We start from the raw sequence: 20,025 nt of genomic DNA, 5'->3' as shown, positions 1-20,025 counted from the left end.
TTTAAACTTCCATCAGATTTTATTTTATTTTTTAAACTATTTTTAGATTTTAATTAGAAATTTTTAAACTCTTATATAGTTTTGTGATATGTATTTTATTTAATCTTCAAAATCAACAAATTATGTAATATTAATATTTTAATTATAAATTATAATTTTTTATATAATTTAAAAAATGCATTTCTATTTAATCTTGAAAATAAACAAATCATGTAATATTTCCTTTTCCATGAGTCAAGGTTTAAATATTTAATATATTAATTATAAATTTTTAATTTTTATATAATTTTAAAAAATGCGTTCCTATTTAATCCTGAAAATAAACAAATCATGTAATATTTCCTTTTCCATGAGTAAAGATTTAAATATTAAAATTTTAAATAAATTTAAGTTGGAAATATAAATCATAAAAATGTAGTCAAAGTGAGGACAAGAAAAAAATTCGCAAATAAATAAATTAAATTTTTCATATGATCTTCAAAACAATAGTGGGTGCAATAAAAATGTAAATAGAATACTTCATATATATAGACGATTCAATGCTTCCAGTCAAATATTTATGGCAAAATTTGTATCCATATCGATCGAAGGCAAGGCACCCCATTGTAGTTTACGAAGAGCATGTAGTAACCAGGTTGCGCAATGTTGCCATTCATGGGAGCTTGAAGAACAATGTTGTTTGTATTTGGGGTTACATCTTTATTAAATTCCAAAATTCCCAATTGAATCAATCTCTGATTCATGCAGATCCCGTGGGTCACAAACGGCGGCGAGTAAATCGTCACTTGAAGCTTTTGTTGGTCGATTACACCGCTTCCACGGATCTGCACTGTGAATTTCTGGCCATACTTTAATTTGTTATCGGACTTTTCGGCAATGATCTCTTGTCGGAACATGGCCAAGTTAGGGTCCAAGTAATGTGGTGAGAATTTCTCGACCCGAACTTCGGTGGGAAACAATGCATCATCGAGGTAACCTGGGTTCGTGTTGCTTCCGGCGATGAGGACTTTTGCATCAGGGAGGACAGCGAACGAGGAGTGGTACATGCGAGGGATGTTGGATGGGTTAAGCACGGTGAACTTGGGACTAGTTCCATCAGTTTGGAATTTGTACAAAACAGGGTTCAAATTTGGCTCCCTGGCGTCATCCCAACCGGCTGAACCAGTTTTTGCACCGTTAACAATAAGCACATCTCCTGTTGGAAGAACTGCCATATCTCCCAACAGACGAGCTGACGGCATGTTAAAGATATTCCATTTGCTGTCCCTTTTGGTGAAATCAAGGCGAGCACAATCACAGCTCCCGGGCAAAAACACCTTAGGACGCTGCAAATCAGCTTTTTCAAACGCATTGTGCGGTGCTCCACCGCATATCAAAATCTCGGCGGGGATCACACTACGATCCTCATTAGGCTTGAGTATGATCGGAAGGAGGCAAGCACTTCCTGACGCAGGATAATTACGAGCACCATTAGGGAGCACCGGGAACTCGTGGATGATTTTGTGGGTCTTAGGGTTCAAAATAACTGAACGATTGTTAGCGAAGATGAAGATGTTGCCGTCAGTCGAAAGGTAAACGAAAGGGTACAAATTATTCTCCACGGGATCGTGTGTTTCCACCAAGAAATTGAAATCAACCACATCTTGATGAGTGTTTTTCTTGCCTTCTGGTGGAACAAATTCATATGTCGGGAAATCTCGACCTCCGAACACCATGAATTTACCGTCACCTAAGGTTACTTGTGTGGCATACCTTCAAACCCCCCAACCAAAAGAAAAAAAGAAAAAAAAAGAGAGAGTCAAATTCAAGCTTTTAATCCTTAAAAAAATAAAAAAAATGTAATAAAATTTAGGGTTCTTACCATCTTCCATTTGCAAGTGCACCGGGATATTCTTTCCAATCACAAGTATCGCATAAGTCGAGGATTCTCACAGTGTCGGAGCCATTGTTAAAACCACCAGTGCTTACCAATCGACCATTGATATCAAGACCACCCGATGAACACCAAGTGTCATAGTTCAACTGTAAAAGAAAATGAAAAAGTTAAAAACAAACATAAAATTGTAAGAAATCATGACGCAAATAAAAAATTGAGAGAGTTTTTTTTCCCTCTTTGAGGCTCCATCCAACTACTATTGATGTTACATCTCGTCTCAAACTCAAATGTTTTTAAAAAATATTGATCTTAAATAATAGGGTTAGATCCTAGTAATAACCAAGAAAAACAAGATTAAAAAAACGTACCCTAAGTGGCCTAAGCTTTCCTGTTTCAATGTCCATGAGAACCGAATGAGCAAAGCAATCTTCTTCATTGGTTCCCTCGACGTGTCGGCATGGCGGTCCCGGTAATTTTATCTTCGAGATCTTCCATACTGTGGCGTCAAACACCAAAGCTTGATTGATCTTAGGAAGCAATATCAAATGCATGGCAGAAACACCGCCATTCTCAAGGAACAATTCCCAACTTCCTTTAAACGTAGTTGCAGCCTCAATCAAATTTGCATATCTAATTCCATCATTGTCTAGAGACGCAACGAGGGTATCATCTTCGGGCTTCCCAACCGTCACCTCGGTAGTTCCACCTTGGTTGCCGATAGTAGCAGTTGCATCATTATCAACAACCAAGGGACCGCTAAAGAAACCGCCACCATCGGTAGCAAGAGTGTCTGGCCCCTTGAAACCAGCTAACTCGGCTTTGCCAGGATGACGGGAAGGGTACGTAAAATGTTCACCGTTCACATATGCAAAAAAGAGAGGTAATATAATAAGAACTCTCCAAAACAAACCCATCGTTTATTATTTAGATATACAATGTAAAACTTAGCTTGTTTTTTATTCTGTGAATCATCTGCTTCGTTTTTTCAGAATGGGTTTCGTTGCCTTTTATATGCATTTTTACGTTTCAAAGTGCATGAATTTCGCGAGGAATTAGTGATCTCACCATGTTTAGAGGAAGATTAGTTAATAAAATGTTAAATTTGGCTATTAATTCTTGTATTATATTTAAATTGTAAATTTAGTCCTTAAACATTAATTTGATATTTTTTGCCACTATACTTTTCAATTTTTAAAATTTTAGTCTTGACTAAATGGTAACTGTTAAATTCATTTAGTTAAATTATGTTATTTTTAAAATTTAATATCATATGTGTAATGCCATGTCAACTTGCTATTTTTATGCATTACTCTAAAAAAGTTGATTGATTTAATGATTGTTGTTTGTGTCAAAATTTAAATTTCAGAATTTGAAAAGTATAGAGACTAATAAAAGTGATCTAATTAGAGAATATGGACTAAATTTACAATTTTATACAATTGGCATCGAGCTATTTTTCCGTAGGACCTCCCTACAATATTGTTACCGCAATAAAATTTAACCACCAAGCAGTGGCGGAGTCAGGGGACCTAACCCACCTAAAATGGAAAAATTTTCATTGAGATATTTAATAGTTTAATTATAAAATTTTAATTTTTATATAATTTTAAAAAATGCATTTATATTTAATCTTGAAAATAAACAAATCATGTAATATTTCTTTTTCCATGAGTCAAGATTTAAATATTTAATATTTTAATTATAAAATTTTAATTTTTATATAATTTTAAAAAAATCATTTCTATTTAATCTTCAAAATAAACAAATAATGTAATATTTCTTTTTTCAGGAGTCAAGATTTAAATATTTAATATTTTAATTATAAAATTTTAATTTTTATATAATTTTAAAAAATGCATTTTTATTTAATCTTGAAAATAAACAAATAATGTAATATTTCTTTTTCCATGAGTCAAGATTTAAATATTTAATATTTTAATTATAAAATTTTAATTTTTATAATGTTGACACCATTTTTTTGATAAAAACGAGGTCGACTTGGGTTTTGAAAAATGAGACTGGAGTCGCCACCAATCATTTTTTATGAGGTGTGATTGGATCACCTTGAAAAGTGATTGTTTTTAATAAACGGTTTGATTTTATTAAAACAACAAGTTTGGTCCACGAAATTCAGAAAAATTGGTTCGGGAGTCGGTTACGCACGAGAAAGGATTAGCACCCTCGATGTGCCCAAAATTGGTACCTAGTTGATTATCTAATGTCTTGATGTCGAAAATTGAGAACTTGAAAATTTTAAAAATACGATCATTGTATTAAAATGAAAAGTTTTGGGAAAAGAAGCATATTTCACGTGATTCGAGAAAGAGAATCATACCCAGTAAGTTAGGACACAATGGCTCAAATTCCCGATACGCGAATAAAAAATGCTAAAATTTACTTATTTAAAAGATATTTTATTATCTCGGGTTTAAGAAAGGGATCATGCCCAGTAAGTTAGGACACGATCTTTTCTTAATTCTCGAGATCGTTTAAAACTTGAGTTTGAAAATATTCGTGCATTTAGATTTATTGTGAAAATCGAAACCCAGTAAGTTAGGGTACGATCTTCTCGAATCTAAACACGAAATGCCATTTTTTAAAACAAATTTTATTATATCGAGCAAAATAAAAACACGAAGTCGTAGTAAAAAAATGTGAAAGCAAATTACATTGTTGTTACACATGGCAAAACCATAATGAATACAAAAGTATAAAAATGATATGAACAACGATAACAACATACAAACAATAAAATATATAAACGAACAAGATTAAATCCTTCATTCAAAATACTAAATGAAAACAAAATAAATAAATAGTGAATACAAAATGAAACCACGGTAAATGTAAAGAGATGTATATATGTGGACATAAATTAAAATATGTGTATATATATATATGTATATATATTTACAAAGGTTAAAATATGTACATATATATATATTAAGAAAGGTATACATAAATATTACAAAACATAAGAATATATGTATGTAGATGAAAATATATATATATGTGGATTATAAAAATAAAATAAATAATATACATATTTTAATATGTATAAAAAACATATTTATATAAATATGTATATAAAATTGAGTATTTATATATTAAATAAGTTAGAAAAATATATATATGTATATGTATATAAAAACAATTATATAATAATATATTAAAACAAGTATATTTAAAAATTTCATAAATGAATATAAAAAAACATAATAATAACAATAATATTAATAAATATAATAATAATAGTAAAGATAATAATAATGATAATAATAATGATAATAATAAAATAATGAAAAAGCTAAAAAGGGGACTAAATTGAAATGAAAACAAAAAAAACTGGGCGTATTAGAAATAAAAAAGACAGGTGGGACCAGATTGTGACGCGCGCAAGTGGAGGGTGGCCGACGTGATGTAGGCGGCGGCAGTGTGATGTTGGCAGCGGTGGCAGAGGATCAAAAGTCAAGGGGCGGTGCCTAAGGTTTCAGTCTCTGAAACCCTAGGCAGATATTTTTTAGGGAACTTGGGCCCGGGCTATTGGGCTTTGGGTTTGGGTGTAAATGGGTTTTGGGTTTAATTGTTTTGGGCTGAGGGTTAATGGATTGTATTGGGTTTTGGGCTAAAAATTGTGCTTGTACATATATAATTTTAAAAAAAGCATTTCTATTTAATCTTGAAAATAAACACATAATGTAATATTTCTTTTTCCATGAGTCAAGATTTAAATATTTAATATTTTAATTATAAATTTTTAATTTTTATATAATTTTAAAAAATGCATTACTATTTAATCTTGAAAATAAACAAACCATGTAATATTTCTTTTTCCATGAGTCAAGATTTAAATATTTAATATTTTAATTATAAATTTTTAATTTTTATATAATTTTAAAAAATGTATTTCTATTTAATCTTGAAAATAAAAAAATCATGTAATATTTCCTTTTCCATGAGTCAAGATTTAAATATTAAAATTTTAAATAAATTTAAGTTGAAAATATAGATCATAAAAATGTAGTCAAAGTGAGGACAAGAAAAAAATTCGCAAATAAGTAAATTTAATTCTTCATATGATCTTCAAAACAATAGTGGGTGCAACAAACATGTAAATAGAGTACTTCATATATTTTTATATATATAGAAATAAAATAATTATATATAGTGTATTCGACGATTAAATGCTTCCGGTGAAATATTTATGGCAAAATTTGTACCCACATCGATCGAAGGCAAGGCACCCCATTGTAGTTCACGAAGAGCATGTAATAACCAGGTTGCGCAATGTTGCCATTCATGGGAGCTTGAAGAACAATGTTGTTTGTATTTGGGGCTACATCTTTATTAAATTCCAAAATTCCCAATTGAATCAATCTCTGATTCATGCAGATCCCGTGGGTCACAAACGGCGGCGAGTAGATCGTCACTTGAAGCTTTTGTTGGTCGATTACACCATTTCCACGGATTTGCACTGTGAATTTTTGGCCATACTTTAATTGGTTATCGGACTTTTCGGTGATGATCTCTTGTCGGAACATGGCCAAGTTAGGGTCCAAGTAAGGTGGCGAGAACTTCTCAACCCGAACTTCGGTGGGAAATAATGCGTCATCGAGGTAACCTGGGTTCGTGTTGCTTCCGGCGATGAGGACTTTTGCATCAGGAAGGACAGCGAACGAGGAGTGGTACATACGAGCAATGTTGGATGGATTAAGCACGGTGAACTTGGAACCAGTTCCATCGGTTTTGAATTTGTACAAAACAGGGTTCAAATTCGGCTCCCTGGCGTCATCCCAACCAGCTGAACCGGTCTTTGCGCCGTTAACAATAAGCACATCTCCTGTTGGAAGAACTGCCATGTCTCCCAATAGACGAGCTGACGGCATGTTTAAGATCTTCCATTTACTATTCCTTTTGGTGAAATCAAGGCGAGCACAATCACAGCTCCCGGGCAAAAACACCTTAGGACGCTGCAAATCAGCTTTTTCAAACGCATCGTGCGGTGCTCCACCGCATATCAAAATCTCGGCGGGGATCACACGACGATCCTCATTAGGCTTGAGTATGATCGGAAGGAGGCAAGCACTTCCTGACGCAGGATAATTACGAGCACCATTAGGGAGCACCGGGAACTCGTGGATGATTTTGTGGGTCTTAGGGTTCAAAATAACTGAACGATTGTTAGCGAAGATGAAGATGTTGCCGTCAGTCGAAAGGTAAACGAAAGGGTACAAATTATTCTCCACGAGATCGTGTGTTTCCACCAAGAAATTGAAATCAACCACATCTTGATGAGTGTTTTTCTTGCCTTCTGGTGGAACAAATTCATATGTTGGGAAATCTCGACCTCCGAACACCATGAATTTACCGTCACTTAAGGTTACTTGTGTGGCATACCTTCAAACCCCCAACCAAAAGAACAAAAGAAAAAAAAAGAGAGAGTCAAATTCAAGCTTTTAATCCTTAAAAAAATAAAAAAAAATGTAATAAAATTTAGGGTTCTTACCATCTTCCATTTGCAAGTGCACCGGGATATTCTTTCCACTCACAAGTATCGCATAAGTCGAGGATTCTCACAGTGTCGGAGCCATTGTTAAAACCGCCAGTGCTTACCAATCGACCATTGATATCAAGACCACCCGATGAACACCAAGTGTCATAGTGCAACTGTAACAAAGAAAATGAAAATGTTAAAAAACATAAAATTGTAAGAAATCATGACGCAAATAAAAAATTGAGAGAGTTTTTTTTCCCTCTTTGAGGCTCCATCCAACTACTATTGATGTTACATCTCGTCTCAAACTCAATTTTTTTTAAAATATTGATCTTAAATAATGAGGTTAGATCCCAGTAATAACTAAGCAAAATAAGATTAAAAAAACGTACCCTAAGTGGCCTAAGCTTTCCTGTTTCAATGTCCATAAGAACCGAATGAGCAAAGCAATCTTCTTCATTGGTTCCCTCGACGTGTCGGCATGGCGGTGGTAATTTTATCTTCGAGATCTTCCACACTGTGGCGTCAAACATCAAAGCTTGATTGATCTTAGGAAGTAATTGCAAATGCATTGCGGAAACACCGCCATTCTCAAGGAATAATTCCCAACTCCCTTTAAATGTAGTTGCAGCCTCAATCATACTTGCATCTTTAATTTCATCATTGCCTACAGACGCATCGAGGGTATTGTCTCCGGGCTTCCCAACCGTCACCTCGGTAGTTCCACCTTGGTTGCTGGGAGTAGCAGTTGCATCATTTTCAACAACCAATGGACCGCTAAAGAAACCGCCACCATCAGTAGCAAGAGAGTCTGGACCCTTGAAACCGGCTAACTCGGCTTTGCCAGTATGACGGGCAGGGTATGTAAAATATTCACCGTTCACATATGCAAAAAAGAGAGGTAATATAATAAGAACTCTCCAAAACAAACCCATCTTTTATTATTTAGATATACAATGTAGAACCTAGCTTGTTTTTTATTCTGTGAATCATCTGCTTCGTTTTTTCAGAATGGGTTTCGTTGCCTTTTATATGCATTTTTACATTTCAAAATGCATGAATTTCTCGAGAAATTAGTGATCTCACCATGTTTAGAGGAAGATTAGTTAATAAAATGTTAAATTTGGCTATTAATTCCCGTATTATATTCCTGTATTAATTCCTTAAACTTTAATTTGATTTTTTTGTCCCTATACTTTTCAATTTTTAAAATTTTAGTCTTGACTAAACGGTAACTGTTAAATTTATTTAGTTAAATTATGTTATTTTTAAAATATAATATCATATGTGTAATACCATGTCAACTTGCTATTTTTATGTATTACTCTAAAAAAGTTAATGGATTTAATGATTGTCGTTTGCGTCAAAATTTAAATTTTAGAATTTGAAAAGTATAGAGATTAAAAAAAGTGATCCAATTGGAGAATATGGACTAAATTTATAATTTTATACAATTGACATTGAGCTGTTTCTCTGCAGGACCTCCCTACAATATTGTTATCGCAATAAAGTTTAACCACCAAGTAGTGGCGGAGTCAAGGGGGCTGGTAGGGGCCCCGACCCACCTAAAATGGAAAAATTTTTATTTAGGCTCTTTATAATTTATAAAATTTTAAATTAGTAATGGTAAAATTGCACTTTAACCCTTCAAAATTAAAAAAATTGATTTAATCCTTTTAAAAATTATAAAGATATAGACTTATAAATTTTACTGTGAGAAAAATATATAATTTAATTCCGGCTCCCGCAAATTTTTTTTTTTACTTCGCCATTGCCACTAAATTCGGGATGGATTGGTGTTGTTTTTGTACTCCTAGGACACTAGAATATCAAACCATAAATGAAAAAAGACATGCGAGAAAAGGAAAAGCATATTAGCTAGTGATTATGAGGCTCCGATTCTTGATTGGAGGGGACACCAAAGGCCTCCACCCTTCCATCCCATGGATAGATAGAGAGAGAAGGTAGAGCTTTTGATTTTTTTCATGTTGTCCAAGAGTTGAACAAAGGATTTTTCGTGCTATCAAAGAGTTGAGCAATGAAAATAAATGGCGAGTGCCTAATCGAATTGATCAAGTCATGTAGGAACAAGGTTTCAAGTTTACTGGTCTATTAGGATGCCTAAGCTGCAGCATACATCATTGCATCTATCATAATGATAGATGGCTTGTCTCGCGGCAACATTTTCTTAAATTCTCTCTGCGCTTGATTACTCGACGTTTATTGCCGGCATGAGAACACAATTTAATATATTGTAAAGGAGATAGCACGATTTAATTAAACAAAAAGAAATAAAAATAAAAAAATACAATATAATTTACTAAACCACTCTCATTTTAAATATTTTAATATCTTTAATTAAAAATTTTAAACTCTCATAAGATTTTATATTACGTTTTAAAACTATTTTTTTTATATTTTAATTAGATGTTTTTAAACTTTTATATGGGTTTATGATATGAATTTTATTTATTCTTCAAAATCAATAGATTGTGTAATATTTCAATATTTTAATTATATATTTTAAATTTTATATAACTTTACAATATGCATTTCTATTTAATATTGAAAACAAACAAATCTTGTAATATTTCCTTTTCCATGAGTTCTATTTAAACTTTTAAATAAATTTAAGCGATTCATAAAAATCATAAAAATCGAAATATAAATCATAAAAATCTAACTAAGGTCACGACGAGAAAAGCAATCACAAACAAATTAATCCAATAGTCCACATTTTATATTGTATATGATCTTCAAACCAATAATGTGTGCAACAAAATGTGACCAAAGTGATTCATATATTTTTATTTATAAAAAATATAATAATTACATATAACGGCTTCGACGATTCAATGCTTCCGGTGAAATATCTATGGCAAAAATTGAACCCACATCGATTGGCGGCAAGGCACCCCATTGTAGTTCACGAAGAGCATGTAATAACCAGGTGGCGCAATGTTGCCATTCATGGGAGCTTGAAGAACAATGTTGTTTGTATCTGGAGCAACATTTTTGTTAAATTCCACAATTCCTAATTGAATCAATCTCTGATTCATGGAGATCCCGTGGGTTACAAATGGCGGCGAGTAAACCGTCACTTGAAGTTTCTGTTGGTCGATTTCGCCATTTCCACGGATCTGTACTGTAAATTTCTGGCCGTACTTCACTTGGTTATTGGACTTCTCGACAATGATCTCTTGTCGGAACATGGCCAAGTTCGGGTCCAAGTAATGTGGTGAGAATTTCTCGACCCGAACTTCGGTGGGAAACAATGCATCATCGAGGTAACCAGGGTTCGTGTTGCTTCCAGCAATGAGGATTTTTGCATCAGGGAGGAGTGCAAATGAGGAGTGGTACATGCGAGGGATGTTGGATGGGTTAAGCACGGTGAACTTGGAACCAGTTCCATCAGTTTGGAATTTGTACAAAACAGGGTTCAAATTCGGCTCCCTAGCATCATCCCAACCTGCTGAACCGGTCTTGGCACCGTTAACAATAAGCACATCTCCCGTTGGTAAAACGACCATATCTCCCAACAGACGAGCTGACGGCATGTTTATGATCTTCCATTTGCCATTCCTTTTGGTGATATCAAGGCGAGCACAGTCGGTGTTCCCTAGAAAAAACACCTTAGGGCGCTGCAAATCGGCCTTGGTATACGCATCATGTGATGCGCCACCGCATATCAAAACCTCGGAGGGGATCACTCTACGATCTTCATTAGGCTTGAGCATGATCGGAAGGAGGCAAGCACTTCCTGACGCAGGATAATTGCGAGCACCATTGGGAAGCACCGGGAACTCGTGGATGATTGTTTGGGTGTTAGGGTTCAAAAGAACTGAACGATTGTTAGCGAAGATGAAGACATTGCCGTCAGTCGAAAGGTAAACGAAAGGGTACAAATTGTTTTCCACGGGATCGTGTGTTTCCACCAAGAAGTTGAAATCAATCACATCTTTAAGGGTGTTTTTCTGGCCTTGTGAAGGAACAAATTCGTATGTTGGGAAATCTCGACCGCCGAACACCATGAATCTACCATCGCCTAAGGTTACTTGTGTCGCATACCTTCAAAAAGAAACCCAAAATACTCAAATTCAAGCTTTTAATCATTAAAAAAATGAAAAATGTAATAAGTTTAGGGTTCTTACCATCTTCCATTTCCAAGTGCACCAGGATATTCTTCCCAGCCACAAGTATCGCATAAGTCGAGGATTCTCACAGTGTCAGAGCCATTGTTATAACCGCCAGTACTTACCAATCGGCCATTAATATCAAGGGCACCCGATGAGCACCAAGTGTCATAGTTCAACTGTAACAAAGAAAATGAAAATGTTAAATAAACATAAAATTGTAAGAAATTGTAACGAGTTTGATGTCTTTTTAAAGCAAATTATTTTCAAGTTTTGCAAATAAAAAATTGTATTTTTTACCTCTTTGAGGCTCCGTCCAGCTAATAATAACTAAACAAAACAAAATTAGAAAAACGTACCCTAAGTGGCCTAATCTTTCCTGTTTCAACGTCCATGAGAATCGAATGAACATAGCAATCTTCTTTATTGGTTCCCTCGACGCGTCGGCATGGCGGTCCTGGTAATTTCATCTTTGAGATTTTCCACACTGTGGCATCGAACATCAAAGCCTGGTTGATCTTAGGAAGCAATATCAAATGCATGGCGGAAACACCGGCGTTCTCAACAAACAATTCCCAACTCCCTTTAAACGTAGTTTTAGCCTCAAAAATATTTCCGTTGCCAATTCCATTTTTGGCAGCAACTTGAGTCGATTCGACACTATTTGCACTGCCATTAGTATTATCACCGTCGGCCTTTCCAAGGTTTTCAACCTTCACCTCGGTAGTTCCACCAGGATTGCCGTCAGCAGTAGATCCATCGTCATCGGCAATCAAGGGACCGCTATAGAAACCACCACCGTCGACGGCAAGAGAGTCTGGCCCCTTGTAACCGGCTAACTCGGCTTTGCCAGTATGACGTTTAGGGTACAAAAAATGCTCGCCGTTGACATATACAAAAAGAAGAGGTAATATAATAAGACCTCTCCAAAACAACGACGTCATTATTTATTATGTTACTATATAATTTATAAATTAACTTTTTTTATTCTATGGATCTACTGCTTGGTTTTTTCACAATGGGTTCCATCTCCTTTTATATGCATTTTCACGATTCGAAGTGCATGAAATTTAGGGAAAATTAGTGATTGCTCCTTGTTTAGAGGAAGATTAGTTAGTAAAATGTTAAATATTTTGCTGTTAGTCCCTTTATTGTTCCTTGTTTAGAGGAAGTTTAGTTAATAAAAAGGTTAAATTTTGGTATTAGTCCCTATATTATGTGTAAATTATGAATTTAGCTCTTGTACTTTAATTTGATCATTTTTAGTCCTTGAACTTTTTCATTTTTAAAATTTTAATCTTGACTAAACTGTAACTATTAAATTCATTTAGTTAATTTTTTTTATTTCCAAAATATTATATCATATTTGTATTGCTATATTAACTTGATATTTCACTCATAAAGAAGTTAGTTAATGGATTTAATGAACAAATAGTAGAATCTGACCTTAATAAAAATATTTTAGGTTTTTTAATAGCATTCCTTGTTTAGAGGAAGATTAGTTAATAAAAGGTTCAATTTTGTTATCAGTCCCTATACTATGTTTAAATTATAGATTTAGTCCTCACACTTTAATTTTAGTACGTCATATACTTTGTGAATTTTAAAATTTTAATCATGATCAAACAAAAAATGTTAAATTCATTAAGTTCAATTCTATTATTTTCAAAATATGATACTACTAACATATTATTATGTTTAATGTCATATCAACTTGTTATATTCACATATTAGATTATGTTATGGTCAAAGCCCCACTCAAGGTGACCTAGTTGAATTGGGAGAAGTTGTAGGTATTATTGTGGGGCAATCCATTGGAGAATCAAGAACGCAACTAACATTAGAAACTTTTCATACCGGCAGAGTATTTAGTAGAATTTGACCTTAATAAAAATATTTTGGGTTTTTTTATTAGCTCTCATTGTTTACAGGAAGATTAGTCAATAAAAGGTTAAATTTTACTATCAGTCCCTAAACTATGTGTAAGTTATGAATTTAGTCCCCACACTTTAATTTTAGTCATTTTTAATTCCTATACTTTCCGAATTTTAAAATTTTAGTCATGATGAAACGGTAAATGTTAAATTCATTAAATTAAATTCTATTATTTTCAAAATACAAGACTACAAACATATTATTATGTGTGATGTCATGTCAACTTGCTATTTTCACATATCATTCATAAACATATCAGGTTAAAATTGGAAACCCTAAGAAATATGAGTATTTTGGGTAGTTCTAATTAATTTAATTTTCTAAATATTTAGTTAAAATTTAACAATAGAATTTAAAATTAAAAAAAACAGAATTTGATTAGTGACATAATACAAAAAATTATAATTTTTAAATAATAGAATTATATTTTTTTAAAATATTCTTTACAAAAATTATTTTCTCCTTAGAATATTGTTTTAAAACTTTATACACTATTCATATAGTATTTAAAATTTTTATAATATATAGTATTTGAATACAATGTTTTTACAATAAATAGTAGGTAAAAATATTGTTTAAAAATTTAAAACTTTTTTAAAATAAAAATATTTAGATGAAATAATATAAATCTATTTTCACAATTTTACTTATTTTTAGAAAAATTTTAAAAAAATTTAATATATACAACTAGCCCGTAAATTACACAGGTAAGAAAACTAGTATATCATATTACAAAATCTTTAAAAATAATCATAGACGGCATATTAAAAAAATATTTAAAAATTTTAATGCTTAATTTTTAATATTGAAAAAATAATTAAATATTAAAAATTTTAAATATTTAAACTTGTTATATCCTACTTTACTATCTTTCTCGTTTAATTTTATACTAATTTTTTAGCAAAAAAAATATAAATAGTTTAAATTAATACAAAATCAGTTCGTGCAAAAATTGGTATTAATATAAAATTATATATTTTGTTATTGTTTAAATAGTAAAATAAGTTTATGGGTAGGGCGAGCCGGGCTTGGAATTTCTTTTGTAATTTGAGCCTCGACTTAGCTCATGGACAAGTTTAATCTATTATCGTGAAGTTTGTTATATCATTTCATGGATAAAAAATGTAGAATAAAGGTTCAACTATGTAGTGTTAATTGTATCAAATGTTCTTAAACTATTACGTAATTTTTATATTGGTCTCTAAATTTAGGGTACGTAACAAGACGGTCTCACCCTGACCTGATTTTTACACCTCTTATGTTTACCATTGATTGGTAGAGTTGTTCATGGCTAATCAGCACAATTGGCTCGACTTGCTTTGGGTTAGGCTCGAACTTATATTTTACTAACTTGATTTTACTCGTTTTACTATCTATAAATGCTAACAATATAAAAAATAATATTAATGTTAATATTAATATTAATATTAATATATTTGTATAATTATATTTTATTTAAAAATTTTCCTCGAACCATCATTTAACCTCGAAAAATGATTTATGATATATTAATTTCACAAAATTAAACCAAATATCTGTTATAAAATATTATAAAACTAAGAAATTATAAAGAGAAATTAAAATAAATCTAATTATCCACATTTTATATAAGATCTTCAAATAACAACTTGTGAAACAAAACGTGAACAATGATTCGTATTACATATAGTGGCTCTGACAATTCAATGCTTGTTGTGAAAGATCTAAGGTAAAATTCGAACCCACATTGATCGACGGCAAGGTACTCCATTGTAGTTCACAAAGAGCATGTAATAACCAGGTGGTGCAATGTTGCTATTAACGGGAGCTTGAAGAACAATGTTGTTTGTATTTATGGCAACATTTTTGTTAAATTCCACAATTCCCAATTGAATCAATCTTTGATTCATAGCAACCCCGTGCGTCACAAATGGCGGTGAGTAAATCGTCACTTGAAGCTTTTGTTGGTCAATTTCGACATTTCCACGGATTTGCACTGTAAATTTCTGACCGTATTTCACCTGGTTATTGGAATTTTCAACAATGATCTCTTGTTGGAACATACCCAAGTTCGGGTCCAAGTAATGTGGCGAGAACTTCTCAACCCGAACTTCGGTGGGGAACAATGCGTCATCAAGGTAACCTGGGTTTGTGTTGCTTCCAGCAATGAGGATTTTTGCATCGGGAAGGACAGCGAAGGAAGAGTGGTACATGCGGGGGATGTTGGATGGGTTAAGCACGGTGAACTTGGAACCAGTTCCATCAGTTTGGAATTTGTACAAAACTGGGTGTAAATTCGGGTCCCTGGCGTCATCCCAACCGGCTGAACCGGTCTTGGCACCGTTGACAAGTAACACATCTCCCGTCGGAAGCACCACCATGTCTCCCAATAAACGAGCTGAGGGCATGTTTTGGATCTTCCACTTGCCATTCCTTTTGGTGATGTCAATGCGAGCACAATCGGTGTTCCCTGGCAAAAACACCTTAGGGCGTTGCAAATCGGCCTTTGTATATGCATCATGCGGCGTTCCACCGCACACCAAAACCTCGGCGGGGATTGATTTCCTATCTTCATTAGGTTTAAGCATGATTGGAAGGAGAGAAGCGCATCCCGATGACGGATAATTACGAGCACCGCCAGGTAGCATTGGGAACTCGTGGATAATCGTGTGGGTCTGAGTGTTCAAAAGAACCGAACGATTATTGGCAAAAATGAAGAGGTTGCCGTCAGTTGAAAGGAAAACAAAAGGGTATAAATTGTTCTCAACGGGATCGTGTGTTTCCTTCAAGAATGGGAAATTGATCACTTCGTTGATGGTGTTTTTTTGTCCTTCTGGCGGAACAAATTCGTATGTCGGGAAATCCCGACCGCCGAACACTACGAATTTACCATCAGCTAATGTTACTTGTGTGGCATACCTTTAATGAAAAAAACAAAAAAAATTAAATTCAAGCTGTTAAACTTTAGATCCTAAACCCTAAACATGAAAATTATAATAAATCTTTAGATTTTATTACCATCTTCCGTTTCCAAGTGCACCGGGAAATTCTTGCCACTCACAAGTATCACATAAGTCAAGGATTCTCACGGTGTCAGAGCCATTGTTGTAACCACCGGTACTTACCAATCGACCATTGATATCAAGAGCACCCGATGAACACCAAGTGTCATAGTTCAACTATTATAAAGAAAATGAAAAATTTAAAAGAAAAACCTTTGAGTTTTGCGAATAGAAACAATAAAGGAAATTTGTAGTAAACCATTGTGAAATATAAAAGAAATAAGCAAAACAATAATTAAAAAACATACCCTAAGTGGCCTAATATGTGCTGTTTCAACATCTAAGAGGATTGAATGTGCAAAGCAATCTTCTTCATTGGTTCCCTCGACATGTCGGCATGGTGGTCCCGGTAATTTCAGCTTTGACACCTTCCACACCGTGGCATCAAAAATCAAAGCTTGATTGATATTCGGAAGCAACACCACATGCATAGCGGAAACACCAGAGTTTTCAACGAACAATTCCCAACTCCCCTTAAACGTAGTTTGAGCCGTCACTACATTATAGCCGACGAGTTGAGACGAATCGTCGGTATTCCCGTCACCACCCTTTTCGTTTACAAGGCTTTCGACCGGCAATGTATGGAAACTTTCATCGTATTTTTTGTCTTTCTTGCTATTCTTTTTCTCCTTCTTATTCTTCTTATTCTTCTTTTCATTCTTCTTTTTACTCTTCTTATCACCGTCGTCATCGTCATTGTCATCATCGTCACTCTCAGCTTCAACGACGGTCTTCGAAGCTTTGACACCATCATCGGCTTCTATGGGGCCACTAAGGAAACCACCGCCATCGCCGTGGAGGTAATCAAGGTCCTTAAACCCGACTACCTCGGGTTTATCGAAATGTCGTTTAGTATATATAAAATGGCTGCTTGCATACACAAATAGGAGAGGTAATATAATAAGCCCTCTCCAAAACAACGCCATTTTTATTATTTATATAATTTAAACCTAGATTATTCCTAGGATCTACGACTCTGCTTTTTCACAAAGAGTTTCGTCGCCTTTTATATGCATTTTTACGTTACAAAGTGCATGAATTTAGGGGAAATTAGTGTTTAGTCCTTGTTTAGTGGAAGATTAGTTAACAAAAGAGAATATTTTAATCATTCAACAACGGTTTTTTAGGAAGTTAAAAGATTTAAAGGCCTTTTTTTTGTTAGGAAATTAAAATAAAATAAAAATATTTTTTTTCCAGAAAAATTAAAATATTTTGTTAATGTAACATCCATTAGGGATAAATATCAAATTTATATATGAAATTTGGTCTAATGTGTAATTTGATACATGAATTTTGATTTGGTGCAATTATGCACATAAAACTTGAATTGTGGTTTATATGTGTAGTGAAACTTTGAATTTCATTTAATTAGACACATTTAAAGAAATGAATACATCCATTCATTTTCACATTAGATTAATATAATTGTTTGTGTATGCAATATATTAATGTAAATTGGTGAAAATTCAATAATGTTATTAGTGATTTGTGAAAACTGAATCAAATTTAAATTCTACGTATAAAATCACACAAAATCGATGTTCATGTATGTCATTGCACATTAGAATAAAGTTCATGTATAGTTTTGATATTAAATTATTTATCCCTATTACCATGAAGTTTGTTATATTATTTCACAAGTTTTCTTACCTAACAATGCATGATTTAATTGTATCTATCAATTAAAATATGTTAAAATTGCTAAGGAGAGGTCTACTCCTCCAGGAGAAGTATTTGAAGTGTCGTCCTTGGAGACACCGGCTGTAACACCCCTAACCCGTATCCATCACCAAAACAGGGTTATGGAGCATTACCGGAGTTTACAGATCAATTAAACAGACTTTTCAAACATTTCATATCACACAATATTCATGTCAGAAACCAATCAAAATCAAACATATTGTCCCTTATACGAGACATCGAGACCCAAAATACGCATTAGAAACAAGTCGGGACTAAATCAGATACTCAAAGAATTTTTCGTAAAAGATTGAAAATTTTTAAAACTGTAGGGGACACATGGCCGTGTGGCCAAACCGTGTGACTCACACAACCAAGAGACATGCCCGTGACTTAGGCCGTGTGGGCATTCGAAATAAGAACACACAGCCGTGTCCGTGCTCGTGTAACTTCTTGACTTCGGTCACACGGCCAAGCCACACGCCCGTGTGCTAGGCCATGTGAGCATACTGACTTGCATTCTTAAGAAGATATAGGGGACACACGGTTGTGTCACTTGGCTGTGTGTCACACACGGTTGAGACACATGCCGGTGTCTCTGCCTGTATGGACAAAAATAGGCCATTTACCAAGCCACATTTCTCACCAAATTGGTACCAACCTAAAGACAACAATTTGCATATAACCAAGTCATAAGTAGACATCCAAAACCAGCCAAGATCAAGTTTAAAACATGTAATATCATCACATACAACCAATATGATAAAGTCACATATATATATACACCTCAAAATATACCAAACACAAGCCAAATATGTGGCTAGTTTCAACAAAACACTTATATGCCAACATTGACTAAATTAACCTATACATGCCATTATAATCGGAATTTATTTACTAAAAGTACCAAATGAGCCGATAGATAGTGTGATATAGCTCCGACAAGCTTCCAACCCGAACGAGCTTCCGAATCACTATAAAACACGAAAAATAACACAGAGTTAGTAAGTTCGTATAACAAAGAAATTAACTTACCATTTAATCACATTTAAGGTAAGCATACAAAACATATCCAAACCAATTTGGCCAAAAGCCTAAACACATATCCTCAACATGTTAGCCATGTAAAACACATATAATAACCAATAAACATGGATGAACATAACCACTAAGCAAGTTTCATATATATGTATAATCCATTTCATGTTCCAATATATCATGTAATATCCTTTCCATGTATTTCATGTATTTATCTGTAATAGTTCGTATCGAACTCATATTGTCTCATAACAAAACATTGCCCGTTGAACCCTTTAAAATATCATTAGATACACGAGTAGTACACATAAGGTGTACTAATCTGTAATCCGTCAATTAATGTACATATATGCTCATACGAGTTATGAATCGGTATAATCTCACAAGCTGTGAATCAGTTAGCTCATACGAGCTGAGAATCGATAAGCTCTCACGAGTTGCAAATCGAGAAGCTCATACGAGCTGTGGTGTGTCCACAACACATTCAGGACCTCAACCAAATTGGTAACCCTAATGACATGTCATTTGTATCTTACGAATTCCTAAGGTTTAAACGGGACTCAGTAATCGTCGGATATGCAATCAGTATTTATACATGGCAATTTATACGAATCACATACATATAATTCAATTTAAAACGTATAAGTATACAATTTAATTACACAAGCTTACCTCGACGAGTGTACGTACATACGGAGACGGCTAATCTGATGTTTTCTCTTTACCACGATCTAACTCTGTACGAGGTTTGACAAGATCTATAAGAATGAATTTAACTCATTTCAATATAATTCTCATTCAAATTAATCAATATGGAAATTTTGGAAA

General features: G+C 33.6%; 4 protein-coding genes across 4 annotated transcripts; all 4 read right to left on the bottom strand.

The window, feature by feature from the left end:
- Positions 1-441: 441 nt before the first annotated feature.
- LOC107939483 (aldehyde oxidase GLOX1) lies at positions 442-2,857 on the bottom strand. The gene is made up of 3 exons (XM_016872820.2): positions 2,245-2,857; positions 1,862-2,022; positions 442-1,752 (listed from the first exon to the last, which is right to left on the bottom strand). The coding sequence occupies exons 1-3, from the start codon at positions 2,788-2,790 to the stop codon at positions 558-560; spliced, it is 1,902 nt and encodes a 633-aa protein (XP_016728309.1). The 5' UTR covers positions 2,791-2,857; the 3' UTR covers positions 442-557.
- Positions 2,858-5,923: 3,066 nt separating this feature from the next.
- Positions 5,924-8,373, bottom strand: LOC107939482 (aldehyde oxidase GLOX1). The gene is made up of 3 exons (XM_016872819.2): positions 7,763-8,373; positions 7,383-7,543; positions 5,924-7,273 (listed from the first exon to the last, which is right to left on the bottom strand). Exons 1-3 carry the CDS (start codon positions 8,303-8,305, stop codon positions 6,079-6,081), a joined length of 1,899 nt encoding a protein of 632 aa, XP_016728308.2. The 5' UTR covers positions 8,306-8,373; the 3' UTR covers positions 5,924-6,078.
- A 1,781-nt stretch (positions 8,374-10,154) lies between these two features.
- Positions 10,155-12,510, bottom strand: LOC107939481 (aldehyde oxidase GLOX1). Its single transcript, XM_041099013.1, has 3 exons — positions 11,863-12,510; positions 11,522-11,682; positions 10,155-11,438 (listed from the first exon to the last, which is right to left on the bottom strand). The coding sequence occupies exons 1-3, from the start codon at positions 12,445-12,447 to the stop codon at positions 10,244-10,246; spliced, it is 1,941 nt and encodes a 646-aa protein (XP_040954947.1). The 5' UTR covers positions 12,448-12,510; the 3' UTR covers positions 10,155-10,243.
- Positions 12,511-15,021: 2,511 nt separating this feature from the next.
- On the bottom strand, positions 15,022-17,462 carry LOC107939480 (aldehyde oxidase GLOX1). The gene is made up of 3 exons (XM_016872818.2): positions 16,728-17,462; positions 16,436-16,596; positions 15,022-16,336 (listed from the first exon to the last, which is right to left on the bottom strand). The coding sequence occupies exons 1-3, from the start codon at positions 17,403-17,405 to the stop codon at positions 15,142-15,144; spliced, it is 2,034 nt and encodes a 677-aa protein (XP_016728307.1). The 5' UTR covers positions 17,406-17,462; the 3' UTR covers positions 15,022-15,141.
- Between the last annotated feature and the right edge of the window lie 2,563 nt (positions 17,463-20,025).

Source organism: Gossypium hirsutum, chromosome D08 (assembly GCF_007990345.1).
Source record: "Gossypium hirsutum isolate 1008001.06 chromosome D08, Gossypium_hirsutum_v2.1, whole genome shotgun sequence".
Taxonomy (NCBI): Eukaryota; Viridiplantae; Streptophyta; class Magnoliopsida; order Malvales; family Malvaceae; genus Gossypium; species Gossypium hirsutum.
The sequence above is the reverse complement of the archived record's forward strand: the minus strand, read 5'-3'. Positions and strand labels throughout refer to the sequence as shown.

Bases quoted from the DNA above. Each gene is read 5' to 3' on its own strand.
- LOC107939483 (XM_016872820.2), bottom strand. From the start codon at position 2,790: ATGGGTTTGTTTTGGAGAGTTCTTATTATATTACCTCTCTTTTTTGCA. The intron at 2,023-2,244 runs GTACGTTTTTTT...TTTCTTTTACAG, and splicing joins GAAAGCTTAGGCCACTTAGG to TTGAACTATGACACTTGGTG. The intron at 1,753-1,861 runs GTAAGAACCCTA...GGGGGTTTGAAG, and splicing joins GCACTTGCAAATGGAAGATG to GTATGCCACACAAGTAACCT.
- LOC107939482 (XM_016872819.2), bottom strand. From the start codon at position 8,305: ATGGGTTTGTTTTGGAGAGTTCTTATTATATTACCTCTCTTTTTTGCA. The intron at 7,544-7,762 runs GTACGTTTTTTT...TCTTTGTTACAG, and splicing joins GAAAGCTTAGGCCACTTAGG to TTGCACTATGACACTTGGTG. The intron at 7,274-7,382 runs GTAAGAACCCTA...GGGGGTTTGAAG, and splicing joins GCACTTGCAAATGGAAGATG to GTATGCCACACAAGTAACCT.
- LOC107939481 (XM_041099013.1), bottom strand. From the start codon at position 12,447: ATGACGTCGTTGTTTTGGAGAGGTCTTATTATATTACCTCTTCTTTTT. The intron at 11,683-11,862 runs GTACGTTTTTCT...TCTTTGTTACAG, and splicing joins GAAAGATTAGGCCACTTAGG to TTGAACTATGACACTTGGTG. The intron at 11,439-11,521 runs GTAAGAACCCTA...TTCTTTTTGAAG, and splicing joins GCACTTGGAAATGGAAGATG to GTATGCGACACAAGTAACCT.
- LOC107939480 (XM_016872818.2), bottom strand. From the start codon at position 17,405: ATGGCGTTGTTTTGGAGAGGGCTTATTATATTACCTCTCCTATTTGTG. The intron at 16,597-16,727 runs GTATGTTTTTTA...TCTTTATAATAG, and splicing joins CACATATTAGGCCACTTAGG to TTGAACTATGACACTTGGTG. The intron at 16,337-16,435 runs GTAATAAAATCT...TTTTCATTAAAG, and splicing joins GCACTTGGAAACGGAAGATG to GTATGCCACACAAGTAACAT.